Source organism: Candoia aspera, chromosome 1, assembly GCF_035149785.1.
Source record: "Candoia aspera isolate rCanAsp1 chromosome 1, rCanAsp1.hap2, whole genome shotgun sequence".
NCBI classification, from domain to species: domain Eukaryota; kingdom Metazoa; phylum Chordata; class Lepidosauria; order Squamata; family Boidae; genus Candoia; species Candoia aspera.
In genome coordinates, this window is record NC_086153.1 from 123,498,635 (window position 1) to 123,521,103 (window position 22,469).

General features: G+C 38.2%; 1 protein-coding gene across 1 annotated transcript in view; it reads right to left on the reverse strand.

Moving 5' to 3' along the window:
* Window positions 1-22,469, reverse strand: part of COL19A1 (collagen type XIX alpha 1 chain) — a 182,591-nt gene that overhangs the window by 131,700 nt on the left and 28,422 nt on the right. The window contains exons 4-7 of the mRNA XM_063313353.1: window positions 7,507-7,630; window positions 7,138-7,413; window positions 1,660-1,740; window positions 727-852 (exon numbers count right to left, since the gene is read on the reverse strand). Coding sequence (XP_063169423.1) covers window positions 727-852; window positions 1,660-1,740; window positions 7,138-7,413; window positions 7,507-7,630 — 607 coding nt within the window. The remainder of the gene's footprint in view (window positions 1-726; window positions 853-1,659; window positions 1,741-7,137; window positions 7,414-7,506; window positions 7,631-22,469) is intronic.

Sequence of the window (22,469 nt, forward strand, 5' to 3'; positions counted from 1 at the left end):
AACTTGCTATTTCTGTAAACAGCCATTCATACCATTTGGATATTTCATCATTGTAGCATAACTTGGAGGAATATTTCTCCAATCAATCTGAAGTGGTTGTCATAATCCTTTATTATAGTAGACTTCTAAGTTTCTAAGCTTCCTGGTTGGTGTCATCCTTGTTAACTTACTATATTTTATTGTAAATCGCCCAGAGTCCCCCTTTTTGGGGGGAGATGGGCGGTGATAGAAATCCGAAAAATAAACAAACAAACAAACAAACAAACATGAGTTTCTACAATAAAAGATATTTCACTGAAAACACCGACCTGAGGTAACTCTGTACTATTTTAACACATATTGTCATCCTCTTTGCAGTACAACACATCACTCTATATAACCACTGCCCATGTTTTGCCCCTCAGGCACATAAATCAGTTTATAGAAAAGCTTTCCCCAAACCTGGCAAACTACAGACATGTCCCTAACCATGTCAAATAATAATGATCATTTCTAGACAACATGGCCATTGATCATGAGGGCTTCAGATTATGAGAATTGTGGCCTGATACATTTAGAGGATTAAGAAGGCTATAACAGAACAAAATATTGTATAAATTTCTTTAATGTTCAATACTATAGGAAAGAACAAAGGTATAAACGTTCAAGTAAAAAGACAAATCTGTTCAAAGAAGCACACATTTAATAGCTCACATGTGGAAAGAATATAATGAACCGGGGTTATACCTTGTTCTGAGAGCAAAAACATTTTTCTTCAGAACTTTTTTCCATTATTGGAAGTGCATGTATTTCACCAACGTGACCAATTGATGGTGATTCTACAGTAGTTTTCAAGCTTTTCTCCAAAGGATGCTGAAATTATGAATACATGTTACCTGAATTGAAGTCTACTTCATCAAGAATGATATTAGCTATAGTATATCTATATATCTATATCGACTGTATATCTATATCTATATCTATACCTATCTACAGTATCTATAATCTGCAAAGACTACATTTCATAGTGAAAAAAATTAAAAATAGTCTGTGTTGACAGGTTCAGCAAACTGAATGGAAAATCTGGCAATAATAATGTTAGGGAATTTCAGAAAATGCTGTTGTTATTTTAAATAGCTCCTACTTCATACTTACTTAACCCTTACTTCATAATGTAGAGCGCACTATGGTACAAGCAAAATGCTTGAAAACATATACCAACAGAGCAGTTCCTCAGAAACAACAGGAATCCCAGCACAGATCCTCTTCCCATGACGCCAATCTACTCTGTTATGGTTATTTGAACATGTTTCCCTTATCACTTGAGAGGCAGACAAAACTCAAGATTTCTTACTAGAGTTTAGGAAGGAGCTCAATCATTTTCCCCACAGATTTTTTTAAACCCCCTTGTTTTACCTTGTTTTTATATCTCTTGTATTTATTTTTTAAATAGGTATTTTACTGTGCCACATAAGCTCCCAGAACCATTATGCATTTCGGTAGAATATACTGTAGATTTTCTAAATGAATAAAGATTTCATCATCAAAATCAAAATTTTGTTTCAAATGATAGGCCATACTAAAATGCCATGCATGCAGTTTTGTTACATTGCTAAAATGGAGTAGAAGGAAAGTACTATTCTGAAAGAGAATATTTACATTTTTATTTTCCCAACTTACCACATGCTCAGATAATTCACAACAGTTCTCCTGAGAAGCAAGGCTTGGACTGCAGTGTAAGATCATGTGGCCAAGTTCGATCTGTTAGTAAACATGATGATGCTTATCAGCTGGGAAGTAACAACCCTGAAACCTCTGTGGCCGAAATCCATCACACCATTAAATAATTTGAGCCCACTGAAATGAACAAGCTTAAATATCCCTAACAGAGTTTTGGATTTTGGCCATGAACTTTTAAACACATCAAAGTTTGACATTTTAAAATATTGCATTTGCATGTATTATATTAGCTAACTGAGCAACTCACAGATTCTAATCCAATCATACCAAATCAAATTTGAACCCACCGTAGCACTTTTCTATATCTTTTTATAAAAGCAGCTGGATTTATGACTACAACAGCTACTGCAGTTTGATGCATTCCTTTGGTCAACTCTCTGGGCATCTGAAATATTTATTTTTACAGATGGAAATTACCTCTCTCCACACTACCATAAATCAATAAAATCAGAGTTTTATACAAATTCTGTTAGCTGTTATTAACTTATCATTATAAATAATCCTAGGAATAATAAATTAAAACTTTTAGGTCATAACCTTGTTCTTGGCTGTTGCAGCAGCATCACTGAAGCCAAATAGGCTGGGTCATGAGATAGCACTATTACTTATTGCTTCCTTGCTGTGAAATAGTCCCAACTAGGAAATACAGCAACTAGTCTTTCAGCTTTTGAAAGAAGACCAGTTGAAACCATTCTACTGCAACAATGGAAGCACTGCAGGAAGGGGAGAATAGCAAGGCATGATATTCCTGGAACCTTGGTAAAACTGTTTGCCAAAATTGGTGATCTCAGAAAATCTCAGTACCGCACAACCATGTTGTAGACTGAATCCTCTCTCCCTCTCTCTTTCCACATACTCTCCCAGAATTAACTCAATAGCCCTATAGAGCTACAGGTTTATTAAAAAATATCTCTTTATATGACGCTCTTTAAGGTCACTTTACATGCCCTCTTTCAATTGGTTTTGCTTGTTCTCTGTAATTTATCAATGCAGACTGATTTACTATACAGATTTGTAGTGTCCTCCCATTCATGCCATGACTCCAGTTGGCTGGTTCACCCATATTCAGGAAGAATGTAACAATTCATGCTGAATTGATTTAATTCACCTTCAATAATGCCATCTCATAGAATAATACAATTGGCTATATAGCACTATCATATCCCTGTTTGCTATGGAGATTTTTATTAGCAGGATCACCTGACACTGATCAAAAAAAGAAAGGACACACACACAAATGTGTGTATGTGTATGTGTGCGTATGTATGTATGTATGTATGTATGTGTGTGTATGTATGTATGTATGTATGTATGTATATATATATATATATATATATATATATATATATATATATACACAAACAAACCATGAAAGAGCAACAATCCGTATGAAAGACTATTTTTTTTATCAAGAATAATTGAATCATAAAATGTATGAGTTGAAAGGGACCTTATAAGTCATGTAGTCCAACACCCTCCTTGCTGACAGACTTTATTAAACCATCCCTAACAGGTGGGCTGCCCAGCCTGTTGGAAGATCTCCAGCAAGGAAAGTGCACTATTGTTCTAAGTAGCCTGTTCCTCTGCTGTTACCATAAAGAAATTCCTCTTGATATTTAGCTTGTTACTCCTTTTTTAATTTCAACCAGTTGGTCCTTGTCCTGCCTTGGTTTCAACATTAAAATAAGTCTGCCTTCTTTTGTATGTGTCAGCCTTTTAGATAAATGTAGATTGCTGTCATGTCTCCCCTTAGTCTTCTCTTTTGCAAGCGAAATACTCTGATCTCCTTCAGTGTTCCTTTCAAAGCTCCATTTCCAGACCCCTTATTATCCTTGTGGCTCTCTTCTACTCAAACTTCTCCATGTCCCTTTTAAAGTGCAGTGGCCAGTACTGGGCACAATATTCCAGATGTGGTCAAGCCAGCACAGAGTACAATGAAACTATTGCCTCTTGTGATCCAGATATAATGTTTCTGCTAAAGTAGCCTAAGATTGCCTTGGCCTTTTCAGCTACTTGCCTATGTTCATCTAATAATCCACTAGTCTCCTAGATCTTTTTCACATGGACTGCCATCAAACCAGGCTTCCCAACACAGTACCCTATCCATTTGATTTTTCCTACCTGGAGTTTTATATAGATTTATATAATTTATATTTATATAAACTATTATCTATCTGTCTATCTGTCTATCTACCTACCTACCTATCTATCCAACAAAAGCACTATTTTCAGCCTGAAAGCTGAAAAAAGAAAATACCCAACATGCTTTAATAATAAAACTACAGTATATTAGCCTGGGCCTTACACAGAATCATCTGCACAATACAGTAGGAGGCAGAAAACTTGAACTTGCTATACCTGGGGTTAGTTGACCTGAGGGGATGGAGGGGAGAGATGATATTTTTAAACTGCTTTCATTCTAAGAAATAAAGTACTGTAGCCAAGAGAGTCCTTTTTTTCCATTCATATCATACTCTATAATAATTTGCATGCTGCAGCAGAATCTTTGCATGCCAATTGTTCTGTGAGACATTTATTTAGTCTCTGGAAAAAGAAACCAGATGGAAGGGTCAATGATGACCTTTGAACAAAGGAAAGGGATTAAGAAATAAAGGAAATGTGCCAAAAACTAGAGGCACTGGGTGAGAAGAGGGGCACATTGATTTAAAAAAAAATGAGGAAAGGAGAAATATATAGGAGCATAAAATTGCTATAATTTTATTTCTCTTCCATGTATTACTATTGTGAAAGTTAACTGAATAGACAATACTGGGAAGGTGTGTATGAGCCAGTTATCAAGTTATTAAACAGAAATACTAAATCACCCATCAGATGTGAAACAACTGAAGTGCTGCAGCTGTTTGCTCACTACCTATTAAACACAATTTCCTTTAAAAATGACTAACGACTGATATGGAAAGCACTTTTGTCTATCTCACAGTCACTGTGTATATGAAAAACTTAAGACTACATCAGTTAAATACTTTCAGCATGTTAAGGCTTTCCTCTTAACATTTTCTTTAATGAGTCATATATATCACATTGTGAAACTATAGGAAGAATTATTTAGCTTTTATTATGGGCACAGTTTTTAGTAAATAACATTGCTTTATAAATTAATTAAAATAATAATAATATAAATAATGGAACAGAGGTTCATATAAGATGTGTTTTAATATTATGTGTTATATTGTCTTGCCATAAACTTGTCAAAGTTTATGGATTTTTATATATGGGAAAAATTTAGTATCACCATAAGGAATATATGAGTATATTAAGATGTGAGCCTTTGAAAAAGATTAATTACATAGGAATTGATGCCAAAACAATTATTTCAAAATACGCTATTTTATGATCCAATAAGCTATTAGGATGCTTTTTCTAACCAAGAATATATACATTAACTAAAACTGGTAAGGTACCTCTATCTATAGTCCTTTGAGTAGTCATCTATGAATTTATACACACATGATATACCTGTGCAGAGCCCCAGTTGGAACTTTCAGCCCCATATGGCTACCACTGAACCCTTTCATTTCCCAAGGCGAATTCAATGAGATCCAAAGGAACAAAAATATTATCTGAGACTAAGTCAGGTAGGAGAATGTGTTGTGTGAATTCACAAATGGCAGATGGTAACCAGCTCTTCTTCACTGTAATCTTGGTGGTTCTCACACATGGATGACTAGCAAGCTTCATACTTGGACAAGGATCTAGTCATCAAAAGTTGACCAAAAAGATGCCACACCTTTCCAAAGGCCACATCCTTCTAGGAGCAAATATTCAGACTTTGATGCTGGATGAAGGCCAAAGGCTGAACCCATGTAGCTGCTCAACATTGCTCCAGCAGCAGAATGCTCTGGAGGAAAGCTGTTGATTCTGCTGGTGCTCTTGTGGAGTGACTGCAGATTGGAAGAGGGCACAGCTGTTTGGTCAGATTTGTAGCAAAACTTGAGTTGAGACTATCCATCTGGAAAAATGCTGAGTAGAAAACCATGGCCTTTACATTGGCCTTGGAAAAGCAAAAATAAAACAGTCTCAGAAGAATGCCATATGGTCCAGATAAAAAGCAAGATCATGATGGATATCCAGTAAATGTAGAGATGCTTCCAATGGAGTTGAGGAATTAGGGGAAAAAGTAAGCAATATTATATCCTAATTCAAGTGAAAAATAGAAACCAATTTTAGGGGGCTGGATCAGGGAAAAAAACTTTCCCCCTATAAAAAATGAGGAAAGGAGAGTCTTTTCATAAGTCACACGGTTCTCCAGCCTGATTAATTGACGACATGGCCAGTAAAAGCTACTTTCTAAGAAAAAAAGACAAATTAGGGGAATAGCCATAGGCTCAAAGGATTTTGATCTTAACCCAGAGAGAATAAGGGAGAAGACCTGTGCCAGAAATGGAAGGGAAGTTGGAGGATAGAGGTATGCTAGTTCTTGCCTAAATGTGTCATCAGTAAGCTGGAAAAAAAGAGAAGCATCTTTCCTAAAAGGAAAAAAAAGGTAGAGGTGGCAGTTTCTTCTTTCCTTTTCTTTTTTCCTTCACTTTTTATTCTTTCTTTTCATTCTAAGTTTAGTTTGTATTAGTTTTTACTATTGTAATTAAAATTATTAATAAAAATTATATTAAAAAAGAAGATAATTTCTAAACATATTTCACTTTTAGCACAGTATAGAATGAGTACCAAAGCAGACGTGTATTCTTAAATGTGCCACTGTATCCTCTTTATTGTAAGTTACTTCCTACTACATAAGTAGTTTTCAGAATACCTCAAGTTAAACTTCAGGCTTTATCTGATGTCTGCAGTACTGAAGAGATAAGACTGTAGAAAAATGTGCTGCTTTTAGGATTCAGACTTCATTTCTAACAATCTCAGTGTATCAAAATTGCAAAAATTGCTTTCTGAATATATGTAAAATACATATGTCTGGATTCAGATATGATCTTCTATAGATGCAAGGCTCCTTCCATTCACTGATGTGACTGCTATTTCTACAGAATATTCTACTTGGAAAAGAGATGAGGAGGCAATTTTGGTTTATTCCCAGTTCTCCCCTTCAGTCCTAATAATCTACAATGATTTTTGAGGCGTTCCAAGCTTTCAGAACATTCTTTTTAGGGAGCAGGAAATTATAGCGAGAAGGAAAAATAAGAGATAATTACATTCCCTTCCTTTTCCAGCAAAGTGTCCCATCAACAAAGTTAATCCAATTCATAAGCAGATATAATCCAAGTTTTATCCAACTCACCATTTTTATCTATCTATCTGTCTGTCTGTCTATCTATTTTTTATATTGCCCTCTTATAAATTCAGAACAGTGTACAAAAACAACATAACAATAAAACCCACCAATTCCCTTTGATAAATGCAGCATAAAACCACTTAATTCATTAAAACACAGGCCTGAACACTTACATCTACAGGTTTGCCATCTAAATAATGGGTAGCAATGAGAATCTTTCCTTGAAAGTCAGGGTTAGCTTTTTCCTCAGTCGTCCTTTGTTCAATTAAGCTGCAGTCCACATAAAGAGAAATCATCCTTGACTGAACACTGATGCCAAGCTTATGCCATTGACGGTCAAAGATAGGATAGATTTTGCGGCTTTTAAATACATAATGCAGGGAGTTCCGCTTGGTGGATTGCGTGACGTATTCTATAACTTTTTTTAAACCATCAACTGAGATGTAAGCCTGAGCAAAAATATATACATACACAAAGTTAAGGGCTTTCAAAATGAATTAAACAAAGAAATAACAATAACAAATAACTAAATTTGTTCTAACCTGTGGCAAGTTATGCTGATCTAAAATCTGCAGTAAATACCAGCGTTCTCTTTTGCTGTTTCTTCTGACACGGAATGTGGCTGTTAAGAAGTATTCCTCTGGGAACCCATTTGGAAACACTTGCCTAAAAGTTGGGGTGAAGGTGGAAAAAATGGTCCTATGAGACCAACATTGATAATTCTTATAAAACATGAGAGCAAACATATATTGAAGTACACAGAGACTAATTATGGGTTTGTAGGTCCTTGAGCAATTCTACTCTATCCATCTCTTGAAGTTACTGAAATCATAATTGCTCAGGTCTAATGCTACCCACAAAAACCCACCCTGTTGTAAATCAACATTTCATCATCTTGATTACATTTCATACACATGTTACTATTGAAATTACAATAATTAAAAATAAACTCATTCCCATCTTTTTGCCAGATTTATCAGATGCGACACGAAATCCAAAACACATTCTTCCATCATGAAAGTTAACCTTTTTTTTTAATCAAGAAAACTATTTCTGCAAGAAAAAGTAACCCTTCTAAACCTAACTGTGAAAAATAACTGCACACTATGTAAAATGTTACCCTGGCCCACTCATCTCCCATTTGTACTGTTGCTAATATGTGGGGCAATCCTATAAAAAGTATGTTCAGAAGTCCCACTGTGTTTCAGGCTTCATTATTTAAGTTTTAAATCAGACAAAGTATGTTAAGCTACATTTTGCTTAACCATGACTTGTTGGATAAACCCGAATTGGAGAGGTTCACAGAACTCACTAAATCCCAAACAAACCAATCATATTTTGGCCTGCTGTTCAATGGTCAACACTGAAACAAGACATCTCATTTTGGTAATTATAGGGCATGCATTTATTTTTACAAATATTTATTTTTAAAGCACATTACTGTATTTCTCACCAATGGCAGATGACAAGCTTTTATAAGTTGGTCCTATTCAGACATACATTTGGGTACAAGCTATGAACTACCTCTTATATAATCAGGACTTATAGATGCCTGGAGAGATTAAAAGCATATCCCTATACATATAACCTATACACTGATCTGAAGATGGAGAAACGCAGAATCATGTGTAGGGGAAATTGCCTTCATTTGAGTAGAAATATATGGGTATTGTGAAAATGGGAAAAGACCAGCAAATGAAAGCAGGAGAACCTCTTCCATGTCTATAGCTTTATGAAAGGTCTGCATAAGTGGACACCAATTCTATGACTCTTCTAATTATCTGAGGGTTTTCAATGCACAGTTTGCATTAAGAGGGCTATTCTAGAAGTGCTGGAATGATTGTCTGATCTCTCTGAGTTTAAAGGACTGCTCATGAAATGGTTACTGAAAACCAAAAACAGGAAGCTCACATACTCAGCCTTGTTTGCTGGCAGCAGTTCCTGTCTGTTGCTTCTTCACCACACCCTACACAGAGGGGTTCTTATCTTTCATGGGATAAATAACTGGGCAAGCTGCCCATTCGTGCAGCACATTTTCCAGAAGATATTCCTGATCAGCCTAGCGCCCGGGCACAAGACTTACATACGGCTCTCAAGTGCTATGTGGTAGGCAGCCTTTCGCTGGCCTTCTGCCCAAGTGTGAATTTCACCCCAGGTGATCTCTGATTGCAAACCAAAAAGACTTATAGTCTCTAATTCAAGATAAGAAATATGCTGGTCAAGCCAATAAGTTACAAATACAAGTTAATCATAGTTTCTGAGAAAGACCACACCTTTCGTATGTCATGGCACCTAACTACTATTGAGGAATAAATTCAGATGAACAGAGGGGAACAACATTAATAGACACCTCTTTAGAATAAACACGTCCTTCTCACACTGCTCCAAAGTGTATCGCCATACTTATCTTCATATACGCAACAACAACAAAAAGTATCTGAAGGAATAAATTCAGGTTGATCATGTGGACAAACGAATTGGACAAATACCGAGTTGGATCCAAACGTGCTCTCGCATAACTCAGAGAGTTTTCTTCAGTCCACAGACTACTAGCTGGATCTCTACTAATCCAGTAGAGATCCAGCTAGAAGAAGAAGAGGTTATCCTCACAGATTCCATTCTCCTCTGTAGCTCCCAGCACTCCTTCATGGGTGTTCTGCAGAACTTTTTAACCTTCAGGAGCAGAATGTCAAGGGACCCAGGGGGAGGATGCAGGACAATTTTTGCTTCCCCACAGTTCTGCCAATGAGAATGTTCTGGAGCAGAACTCTACATAAGAGAAATCCAATGTATCCTTTGGAATCCTTGATAGAATCTTTGAATTCAATGTGATTTTAATAAACAGATTTACTAATATAATTTTAGTTAACAAAACTGTAAGATCAAAATACAGTTACTGTATGCCTGCAGCAGCTGGGGAAAAACAAAGCTTATTAACACAAGGGGATCTGTCTGAGAAAAGCTGGGCTAACACTTAATGATGATTAACTTGTATTAAACAGCTATGGGAGAATAGTCTGTTAATGCTTATTCCAACTATTGGGGAATAATTTTTTTTTAAAGTTTGAAACAAACATTAGAAATGATTGTACTTTTCCTCATTTTGATTTTCTGGCACTAGAAATTATTATTTATTTTTATCCATTTAACTGTGTCCGATTCTTGGAGACTGCCTGGACAAGTCCCTGCAGTTTTCTTGGTGAGGTTTTTCGGGAGTGGTTTGCCATCGCCTCCTTCCTAGGGCTGAGAGAGAAGGACTGGCCCAAGGTCACCCAGCTGGCTTTGTGCCTAAGGTGGGACTAGAACTCACCGTCTCCTGGTTTTTAGCCTGGAGCCTTAACTGCTACACCAAACCAGCTCTGTAGAAATTATTATACGCCATCTTTATTTAGTACAACTAGTAGAAATTATTATACGCCATCTTTATTTAGTACAACAAAGCAGTGTACATAATGTTCCCGCCTTCTATTTTCCCCACAATAGCTTTGTGAGGTGGATTGGGCTGAGAGAGTGTCCGGCCCAAAGTCACCCAGCCAGCTTTCATGTCTAAGGGAGGATTAGAATCCACAGTCTGCTGGTTTCTTGTCCAGCACCTTCACCACTATACTAAACTGGCTCTTTTTACATTTCCTCCAGATGTTCAAGCTTCTATGGTGGCAATGAAGCTGAAGAAAGGCAGCATGTTCACACATTCACTCTTTAACCCCTGAAACACTCAAGAAAACTTGTACTGTACTAATCTGACAGGGAGGTCTTAAATGGTTAGAAGCTTGGTCAGAGAGGATGTACAGTATGCTCTCTTAATTGAAAAAATATTCCTACTTCCCTCAGTGAAGTTCCCAGCTATAGGAACTCTCTCTCTACCTCCCCATAAATACATATATAATGCCCATATTCAGAATGCTCATTGTTCTACTAACACTGTTTTAATAGTTTGGTTTTTTTTACAATTTTTTATTTTCTTGAATTTTGCAAGCTTCTATCAATTATTGATAGAATGATCTTCAGGGCCACATCACTGGAATCAGCCTGACCACTTTGATCATACCAAGAGAAACAGTTAGTTGTGCCCCTTCTGGGGAGGTTGCGAGGCCAAGGCCTGGAGGTATATTTCCATCACTGGCCTGAGCCTCTGAAATGGCCTCTGACAAGAAATGCATTTGGCCCCAACTCTGGTCACCCTCTGGAAGCTTCTTAAAATTGAGCTTTTCTGGAGCGTGTTTGAGGGCTGACACCAGATGCCTCTTGGAGTTTATTTCGATTGTCAGTTTTATGTTCCACATTTTTTACTGTTACTGTTGTTTTTCTTTTATGCTGTGAGTCACCAAGAGTCTGTGTACAATGGTGGTGGGGAATAAATCTGTCAGCCCTTCAAGGTAGACCAGATCAGGAAACAGACTCCACAGGAAAATTAGAACACTACTTTCTAGATAGGCTACAGTAACATAATCTTGCAATTCTGTCTCTCCCTCTTATACCCCAGGGAGTCGGGAGGTGGGGGAAGGCTAGTCTCCATTTCTCCAGTCTCCCTAGAGCAGTGTTTCTCAACCTTGGCAACTTAAAGATGTGGGGACTTCAACTTCCAGAATTCCCCAGTTCACCAAGTTCAACAAGAATGTTCCCTCATGGCTGATTTTGGGTTTCCCAGTTGTGCTGTTCTAGCTACAGATCAGCAATGCATGTCTTTTACATAGTAAATGTTAATTTGGGATTTGATAATAGCCTGCTTTTACTTAATGAAAGTTATTTTCTGTAAGACTGCAGATTTTTCTACTTTTCTTTAAACTGCTGTTGAGAGGATGAGGCAGATAAAAAACAGTGGTAATCTAGTCGATAGCAATTTTATTGGATAACCAAATTGTACATGTATCACCTAGGAAGGGGCATTGCCAGGCTTTATGAGCTACTCAAGAGAAAGCCAGCCACTGCATTCATTTAAGAATACTGTATTACAGTATAACTCAAGATGGATGTAATATATGGCCTATATTCCCCTTGCTGTGAAGAACAAATATAAAAAGGTGTTTTATTTCTCTGAACTGTCTACAATTCACCTAAGTACAGCCCATTTCCACAACTCTAAGCAAGCCCTTCCTGTTAAAAGATAAATCAAGGAAATGGCCTAAGTTTTACAAGATGATGGCAATCTTACCACAAACATTTGATAAAATATTGTATGAGAATTCTGAAATCACGTGAGATTTGTCCTGCTCCATGGTTTTCCAAAGAAACTGGACTTTCCTTGGCACATAGCAAATCCTGCCCTTTCCATTGCCTACTCCATATTTGCTCAACATGGAAGTTAAGTATAATAATCGTATCAATTATTCTCCCCTTTAGAAGTTGCTATATTCCCCATTTTCTAAAGAAGCTTATACAAATCCCTGAAAAATGACTTTTTATTTTCATGACTATCTGGACATGCACACAGGTATATGCATAAAACTGGATACTCAAGAGGCAAGACAGTAGCCAGTCTAGCCTAGGAGAAAATATTCCTTCCCGAGTCCCCTAAAGAATGATCAACCAAAGTGATCCTCCAAAGTGGCAGGTAGGTCACTGTGCTGGCATTATCATGCTAATTGCTTCAGCTGAAAACAGATTTTTATAAGCTCCTTTGCTGCTTCTTTTGCCCAGACTCTGAAGACCTTATGCCAATTTTGTCCAATCAGCTTGTCTCCAAGCTGTGATGTGATTTCATCAGTTAATCTGTTAAAGTTGGCCACAATGCACCATTCTGTTCCTTGCCAATGCAAAGAAATGTCCCTGGCAGTTTCACATGCATGGGAAGATGCTAATGAACAACTCTATAAGGGCTGTCTAGGATGCAGACATCCAGGTATCCAGTCTGGCAGCAAAGAGTTAGTGTCTCTTTGCTGCCATCTAGTGGTTGTCTAGAGTTCTGCAACCCAGATAAAGTAGCTGGTAATTTGCATTCTGTCATTAAATAGGGAAGTTCACTCACTGTCATTATGGCTAACAGTCACTGTTGGATAAAGGCTGTACTCACATTTCATGCTAAATGAATTTACATATGGCTTGTTGGCTAAGCAACAGTTGTCTGGGTTTATACCATCCCAAACTATAAACCAGGATCTATTTATTGACTTACTTGGGCATATAGGCTGCAGACAACAGTTGCAGAAAACTCCAAGCAGCAAACACCCAAAGTCTTTGCCTTAATGGACTTTGGGGAATATCAGATTCTCCCATCTCCCAATTAGTTCACTAATCCAGGGTTTCATTGTATTATTCCTAGATAATATACAGGATGCACTTTAAATTCTTGAAAGGATTGTATGAAAATGCTATTGTTTTTGTTGTTGTATCATTACTACTATTACTGTTTGAATTCTTGATGAGTTTATCACTGTGGAAGAAAGAAGAAATGGTCTATGAGGGTCACATTCCCTCTCAAAGTCAGAGCAGTCACTTCTTTTAGAACAAATATGCATTAAACTTTAAAACAGAATAGTGGGTGTTGAGTAAGCACACAATGTCATTGTTACTAAAATAAGCAGATTCCAGGTTGTTTTAGATATATTTTAATTTGTCTCAAATTTTATTTATTTATTTCTTAAGATAGATTTATAAGTGCTCACAGATCACTCATGGACATGCTTTTTATACTGGTCTAAGTAAAAACTGACTGACTGATTCCAGTACATTTCTCTTAGGTGTAGTATCAGATCTGTCATCCTGTGCTCAATGCCAGGCGAATCAGAGTTTTGTACAGGTACAGTAAGAGACAGCACATTCTTTGCTTTAAGCTCAAGCAGTTTTCATTATTGAAGTTGCCTGGGATAGCCACAGAGCTGATTGTATATGACCATCACGTAGAGAGAAATGAAAGGCCAACTTGATGCTCAGATTTTTTTTTCTTTTTTAAATGCAATACCAAAGTTGCAGACTTTGGTTTTAATGCCACCATAGAAACAATTCTTTAGAATTAGAACTAATGGCATAAGTCCATCTAAATCTTTGCTCTGAACAGTGGACAGAGAACAGAGAATATATAGCGGGGGTGGTGGTGGAGGGAGAGACTAGTCACTCAATGAAGACATGTTCATGGAAATACGGCAAACAGCAGATTACTCTGGCCAGCTTCTGTACCAGGGTACAGAAAGCACTACTCACGTACTGCACCTTATGGCCAAAGTTACTTGAGTTAATAGGTAAGTGAAGCAGGTCACATGTGAAGGCAGGGTACAAAGTACAACAGGTCTCCAATCCTATCCACCTCCCTTTTAGCTTTCCCTAAGCGTTCCATGCTTTCACGCCTGGCTCTCAATAAACCAAGCAGAGTCATAATTGAAATATAGGCAGACTGAGTGGCAGGGCTATTTTTGAGAAGCGGTAGGAAGAGGTACCCCTATCAAATTTAGTAAGGCAATCTTTATTTACCTTTCAGATTTTGCTTTAAAAAGCACGGATGGAAAAAAGCTGCTATATTTAAATGTTATGAACACTAATTCTGCCATACTGAATGAGACCAAATTAGAGGTTGTGATGAACTTCCGTATTTACATGTATCGGTGGGGCCTCTAGGTTGCTGAATGTCTTCCAGGAAGAGAAAGTTGATCCAAGTTGCATTTCCTGAGAGTGAAGTGAGAGATGTTTGGCGTTAATGGAAATACATTTCGCCTTCCAGCTGACACCTACCGTCACCTGTCATCTTGCAAATAATTTAAGGATCAGTGATTGTGAGGCTGCTAGTGTGAAAAACCTTTGTCCTAAGATGGGGGATGCTGCATTTAATGCCACCCTAAGCCAGGACTTCAGCGGCTGCGCCTGCTGCCTAATCTCTAGCTTTCAACCAAGAGAGGTTACTCATGGAATGCCAGAACTCAAAAGTCTCCAAATAATTATCCTTTTGCTAATGTTGTCAGCAGTATGTATAATGTGGAATAAAAAACTGCAAACAAATTGTAAGATTTAAGGGTTTAAAAAAACCATTTAAAAGGTTTAAAAAAAAATAAAAAGAGCAGTGAGCAATTAACAAGCTGCAGCTGCAACTCTTTGCCAGCATAGAACATTTCAATGCTTATTCAGTAAGAATCAGGGTTAGCTGTCTGTTACTCAGAATAAAGTTAGAATCCAGAGAAATATCATCATGCAGCTGGTTCAAATGCCACTTGGTTCATTTTTGTACATCTTAATATTTCCATAATTAACAACTTGATGTTCATTTTATATTGTGTTGTATCAGAGTCATCAAACCACATCATGACTGTACATTTAATAGGAAGCTGGTGGGTAGAACAGGAGAATCATGATATTTCTCCAGATTCAAATTGGAAACGATTAAATGAAGAGTTTCCTTGGGTGTTAACTGATAAGGAGCTACGCTATATTGTATTTAAAAGAAATGCATTGCTATCCAGTCTTGTTAAAAGAGTTTTCACTTAAGAATTTATTTTTAAAAGTGAGAGGAATTTTAGAGGCGCTTGTATGTGGGAAAATAAAAAATGATTCTGTGTCTCAGTTTAGTAATAGTTATGACAAACTCTAGCAGCTACACTTGATGTTTTAAAACTCAGCGAAGCCACAAATACTGTTTTCAGATTATTTTCAACACTCCACCTTGCGGGCCAAGAGGGCTTCTTCCAGTCGTAAATACTAACATACTAAAGATTATGAGAGGTACAAACTCCATTGGTTAACCTTTTGAATCTGAGTCCTGCATTTTACGCTTCTCTAATGTCTATAAGCTTCAGTCCATAGCTTCTGAGTTTCAGGGCAGTTACAGATCCTTCTGCAATGGTGCTAATGGATTTAGCTTGCAGGCATAAATCCAGATTTAAACAACTTTAAGAGTTCAAAAGTGTGAAGCCTCTACCTTCCCTCCCAATTAAACACAGTTAGGGAATCAGATTCCATGCATGCTATTATCCTTCAGAGGCAACGGATTAAATGTTTCCTGTCTGATCTAGGACACTGATTTGGAAGCCTTTGCACCCACACCTAAACTTTGGAAAAATAAGACAAGGCAAAGGAGGAGCAAAAAAGACAATACTTTTGCTGCTTCCAGTTGCTGGTGTAAAATTTCTAGGAGCATATTGTTGATCTGACACTGTAAAACTAACATGTTTAGTAAATTGCATTCAGATAGGAAGCACAGAAATACATTAAACATCCACTAACCAAGTAGCTTTTAGCCTTGGAAATAATGTTGAATTTAACATAATTTTTTTAATGAAAAGAAAATTCTATTTAAATTAACAGATTAACTCCTGAGTAAATTGAAACCTCATTGTAAAAGATTAATTGGGGAGAGGGGATGGCTGTTATTCATGAATATCCATTATATATGAGTGTACATCATTACAGTGATTTACATCATTTGCACCATTTGTAATTACAGCATTATGTAAATTACATTAACCAGTGAGAAAATTTGAAAGTTACATGTGAAGTTGATTATATTTGTAATGGTATGTGGGAATGACCTTGGGAGACAGGGCAAAGAGATGCAACCAAGGGAACGGTCAGATAAAAGGCAGCAGAGCCTGCAGCAGGAATGTGGACTAGGCAAGAAGGGCCCCTCCCTAGTTTCTTGGGCTGTAAAGGAGACAAGGGGAGAGGAATACTTTCAGACTTGCAAGATTATGTTAATGTAACCTTACAATTAGGGATGCGGTGGCACTGCAGGTTAAACCGCGGAGGTGCTGAGCTTGCCGATTGGAAGGTCAGAGGTTCGAATCTGTGTGATGGGGTGAGCTCCTGTTGCCAGTCCCAGCTCCTGCCAACCTAGCAGTTCAAAAACATGCAAATGTGAGTAGATTAATAGGTACCGCTTCGGCAGGCAGGTAACGGCGTTCCGTTTAGTCATGCTGGCCACATGACCACGGAAGTGTCTATGGACAAACGCTGGTTTTTCGGCTTTGAAACGGAGATGAGCACCGCCCCCTAGAGTTGGATACGACGGGACTTAATGTCAAGGGAAACCTTTACCTTTACCTAACCTTACAATTAAGTACAATTAGCTCATCTGGTCTTGTTTCCTGTCTGGTCTAGGCTGACAATATCAGTCTGCTAAATCAAGGTTTAACTGTAATCAGTTTTAAATTAGGATGTCTTTCTCACTTACTCTGACCATTGCTTCTATTCTTATGCAATGGCTCACACATACCTGTCTCAACTTTCTTAATCCATCCACAACAAACAAGAGGAGAAGCAAAACATCTATGGCCATTCATTTCTGGTCAGGCTGAACGGAACTGCCATAAAAAGATCATATGCTAGAATTACTGGTGAAAAAAATTATTGAGCTTTTGTAGCTAATTTTGTAGAGACTAAGTTTGAGAAGAGAGTCAGTTTGGTGTAGTAGCTTAGGCACCAGGCTAGAAACCAGGAGACTGTGAGTTCTAGTCCCATCTTAGGCACAAAGCCAGCTCAGTGATTTTGGGCCAGTTTCTCTCAGCCCTAGGAAGGAGGCAATGGCAAACCACTCCCAAAAAACCTTGCCAAGAAAACTGCAGGGACTTGTCCAGGCAGTCTCCAAGAATTGGACATGACTGAATGGGGAAAAAAAAGTGTGAGAAAGTCATTCTTGGGTATTCAGTGGATAACATCAGTTGTCTGGATGTAAAATCTGATTTAAATTGGGAGATGGGTGGTATTTATTATCTTTCTTTCTGAATTTCAACTTTCTATCTCTTCCTTCTAACCAAAGAAAAATATATTTTGAGATGCCATGTATGTCATACCTGACTGAGGAATCATCCTCAGACAGAGTGGCTATTAAAATGCTCTAAAAGGGAGGACAATGATGAAGAGTATTTTTTTACAATTAAATATACCTCCAACTACATACATACATACATATATGTGTGTGTGTGTTTGTGTGTGTGTGTGTGTATCATACAAAAAATGTGTATTCACCATATGAAATAAAAAAAAATACTTTAAAATCTTTTGTCACATCCAATGGTTGTCCAGATTTTCTACTCTAAGCCCATGGTAGAGTCATCTGATGCACAGCTGACAAAAAAGATGGACAAATGTCGAGTCTACCAGAGGGTGGATGTGGGTAGAGAGCAAACTTTAAAAAACCTTGATGGTCAAGCATATTGACAGACATCTAGCCATCCTATCCTCAGATAAGCAGAGGAACCATGATCAGGCATTCAAAAAGCCCAGGCCCAAACAATAGAAAGCTCCAATGATCATGACCTTGGCCCAGTTGATTCAGCCCTTGAACCAGCCAGCTAGCTCATGGGAATGCCATCACTACGTGTAGAAAATCAGAGAACATGAAAGTGTAGCAGAATGCAGCTACACTGAAAATCAGTTAGCCCAGGCAGATCTACTCGAGACCGGCCAGTTGTTGTGAATAAGGAATGATCAATGCTACCTGGGATTCAGACAGAAACCAGGTACTTTCTGAATTTAAGGAGTTGCCTGACTACAATATGATCCTAGAGCAACTCTTCGTGATAGCCAAACCTTATTGTGTACCTGTATCTTACTTGAAATAAGGAAAGCATATATGGAAATCTTGACTCTTGCCCTGAACTGATGATCTCTCTACTTGTCCCTTGGACTTTTGTCAATCAGTGGGAAATTCTGATTCTTATCATTTTGGCTGACATAGGTATAATTTAAACTATTTTACTAATTAACTCCATCCAGAAGGGCTAGGAAAACATAGTACTGAACATAAATTCTCTAGTGCAAGCCTAGTACTTTATTTTGGATGAAGAGAGCAGTTATGATGATGGCAGAATATCTCTTAGTTTTCCCAAGATGGCAGCCATCACTTCCTTCCAGATAACTCCTACAAAAAAATTCTGGAAGAAAATGTGATGGTGGAAGAGTAGCATCGCTACCAGTAAGGTATCTGTATTATCCTTCAGAAAATTTTGGAAATGCTTCAACTACATTACAGTACTGTGAATAGACCTAAGGAACACTGTAACTTAGCCTTGTCTAATCTAGTTGGCACTAAATATTTTTGTATTTTCAAAGGTCTTTAAGACTATTTGTGTTCTTGATCATTCACTGGTCACTAGAAAGTTCATGGGCTACACACACACTGAACTTTTTTGACTAGGCACTTGCTTTCCACTCCCACTTTGTAATTATAGTATTTACAGAAGATGGGACCAGGGAGTGGTAAGTATTTAGTTTGCATTGGAAATACTGCAAATTCATAAAGTCCTTAGATACAAGATGAGTATTTATCATGGCTACCATAGTTACTTAATGTGTTTTAATGCTCATTAAGCAAAAGGGTTGCATCCATTTCCAGCTAGCACACTCTGAGAAGGGAAAACAGAAGGCAAGCAGGATGGCATTTGTATTCCATGAATAATATAATACAAACATTGTTCAGAATTCAAGGGGGATTATATGCAGATCGAAGAATTAAAATTGTGGGGCTAATTATTACAAGACATATAATGGAGTGCAAGCAGTATAAACGAATGACCTTACAAGCCACAGACTGCATGATAAACAGCTAATGCAAATGCTGCCGCTGAGAATGATTTCCAAACTCTTATAGAAAGCTTTGAATGATGTTTGAGAATGGGAAGCCAATAGGTAAGATGCTCAAAGGATGCATCTTTTGTCTCTGGTATAACTAGCTAGTAGAACTGTTAAAGAAAAGGTAGTGTTTGCTGCCTGCTGTCCAATAATTAGCATATGAATCCTTGGTTTGACTTAGGGCAGCTGTTTCTGTTCATTGCTTAATATGATTCAGATAGAAAAATGTCAGACACATGAACAATATATAAATGACTATTAATAGACTTTTAACTGAGTCAGTGTTTTTAATTTTGCTTTACTTTTCAAATATGTAAAGCTATATTGAGTCATGCCTTATTTTCTTAAAATCACAAGATATTGTGAATCACAAGATATTTCTGTTAACTGTTCTTAATCAGACTGACATAATAACGGCTAAGAAATAAAAAATCTTTTATCTTAATGGGGGATCTATTTAGCAAGATAATAATGCAGTCCAATTATCAGAAATGAAATGTCTGTCTGCTTCAAAACCAGAGTGAAGAGATTCTTTAGACTGGCACACACACACACACACAAATATTTATATGCTGAAACTTTAGTATTTTTTATTACTCTTAATCCATCATATAGGCATCTTTACATATTAACTAATACTATACAACATTGCATATGGTCTTAATACCATTTATATTCTGTTTTGTATATTCTGTTTTGTAGTTTTTATATAGATTTTAGCAGTGATGCTGAACTTACATTTTAACTTATTTTATGCTAGTCAATGACTGTAATAACTAGATAAGTAGGTAGGTAAGTAGACACACCCACACCCACGCAAACATTTGGAATGAATGCACAGTGGAAAGTTATTTATTTATCTAATCAATTTATTGGCTGCCTCAGTTGCCACAACTCTAGCAATGTACAACACTATAATGAATCTAAAGGCACAACAAAGAAAGAAGAAAAATAACAACAAAAGAATTAAAGACTCCCATCAGGGAAACAGAAAACAACTGCACAAGCCACACAGGTTTCAAGTCCCTATCTGAGGCAGGGACACAAACCACGCTGCCCTGGGTCTGCTGAAAAGAGCAGGGTCTTCAAAGCTTTCCTAAAGAAAGGAGAGCAGTGCTAGGGCTGTGCAGACTCTGGAGAAATGCTGTTCCAGAGGGCAGGGCAGCCACAACGGAGGTGGACTGCATGGACCCACACAATAGCATTATTTTAGGAATGGGAAGTGAAGCATTCGTCCTTGTCAGACCTCACTAGGGGGCAGAGATGATTGGAAAAAAGTGGTCCCACAGGTGTCCAAGCTCTGAGCGTGGCGACTATTTTTTTTAATTGCAGTACCACTTCCTTCACTGCAATTGGTAAAATGCGCTGGACACCCCTTCTTGCCAAAGCCCATTGAATAAGCATAGACCTTTGGCTGAGAATAGAAATTGGACTTAAATTCCTTTTCCACAGTAGTGAAAGGGTAACTTTTGCTGGGTAGTTCTTTTTTTTTTTCCGTTCAATCGTGTCTGATTCTCGGAGACTGCCTGGACAAGTCCCTGCAGTTTTCTTGGCAAGGTTTTTCAGAAGTAGTTTGCCATCGCCTCCTTCCTAGGGCTGAGAGAAAGTGACTGGCTCAAGGCCACCCAGCTGGCTTTGTGCCTAAGGCGGGACTAGAACTCAGGGTCTCCCAGTTTCTAGCCTGGTGCCTGAACCACTACACCAAACTGGCTCTCAGTTATTCTTACAGTTCAACAAATACTTCTTTCTGAGCCTCTAGGTGGCAGTAGAGAGCGATTTCCTAGCTGATTGTAACCAAAAAAAAAAGGTGAAAGGTCCCTTGTGCAAGCACCAAGTCATGTCTGACCCTCTGGGGGGACACCGCTTTCGTGACATTTTCTTGGCAGACTATAGCAGGGTGGTTTGCCATTGCCTTCCTCAGTCACCACCTTCCCCAGCAAGCCGGGTACTCATTTTACCGACCTCGGAAGGGTGGAAGGCTGAGTCGACCTGAGCCGGCTACCCGAAAGAGAATCCAGCTTCCTCTGGGATCGAACTTGGGTCGTGGGGAGAGTTTCGGTTGCAATACTGCCGCCTACCACCCTGCGCCACACGAGCTAAAGCCTAGCTGATTAAAGTGGGTTATTTCCAGCTGGATTCCACAGAATGCTATGGTTCCATGAGGAATGGGTTCTGTGGGACTAAGGGGGAAAAACCTCTCTCAGCAAGGGGCTGGGGCGGGCAGGGAAACAGCCTCAAACACACTCATCCATCCACTTCTGCCTCAATGTTGCTCTTCAGGGGCATCCACAGCAATTTTCTAAGGTACAATGGAAAGGGTGAGGCTCACCAGCTGACCTTCAGAAGCCCCATCCCTCTTGGTCAGGGGTCCCAGGGATTTTTTTTAAAAAAATATTTTACAGCGTGAAAAAGTTTGAAAATCCCTGAGTTAAGCGTCTGAGGAAATGAGCAATATTAACAAGAACAAGATGAAGCAAAAGAATCCAATTCACTAAAAGAGGACACGGATAACCACCATCCATTGCAGGGGGCAAAAAATCCTTAAAGGGTTCTGTTATTCTACTGTGGCTGGAGAGCATCCTTGTCCTAACAAGCAGGAACCACGCCGAGACGAGGAATAGGTCTCTAGTGTTTTATTACTGCTACATTAGACAGAAAATCCTAACAAACTGAAGAAGCGTGGGAAAAACCCAGACAGATAAACCCCAAAAGTCAAGGTGGGTCTGTTCTGTGTCTCTTTGAATGACAGGTCAAATTCTCACTGCTACGCATGCGTTTTCCCCTCTGGATAGGGGCCCCCTCCTGCTCACCATTGGTGCTCATGACACTATAACTAGTACAAAATGCTAGACTGCTGAATGTGGTAATTTACTTCCAACATATTATATCTGTTCTGAGGGCACTGAACTCGCTACCAGTTTGCTACCAGGTGAAATTCAAGGTAATTCAAAGACCTTTGTGATTTAGGATCTGGATTTCATAACTTTTCCCCAAAGCTTTGTGCTGTCAGCTAAAG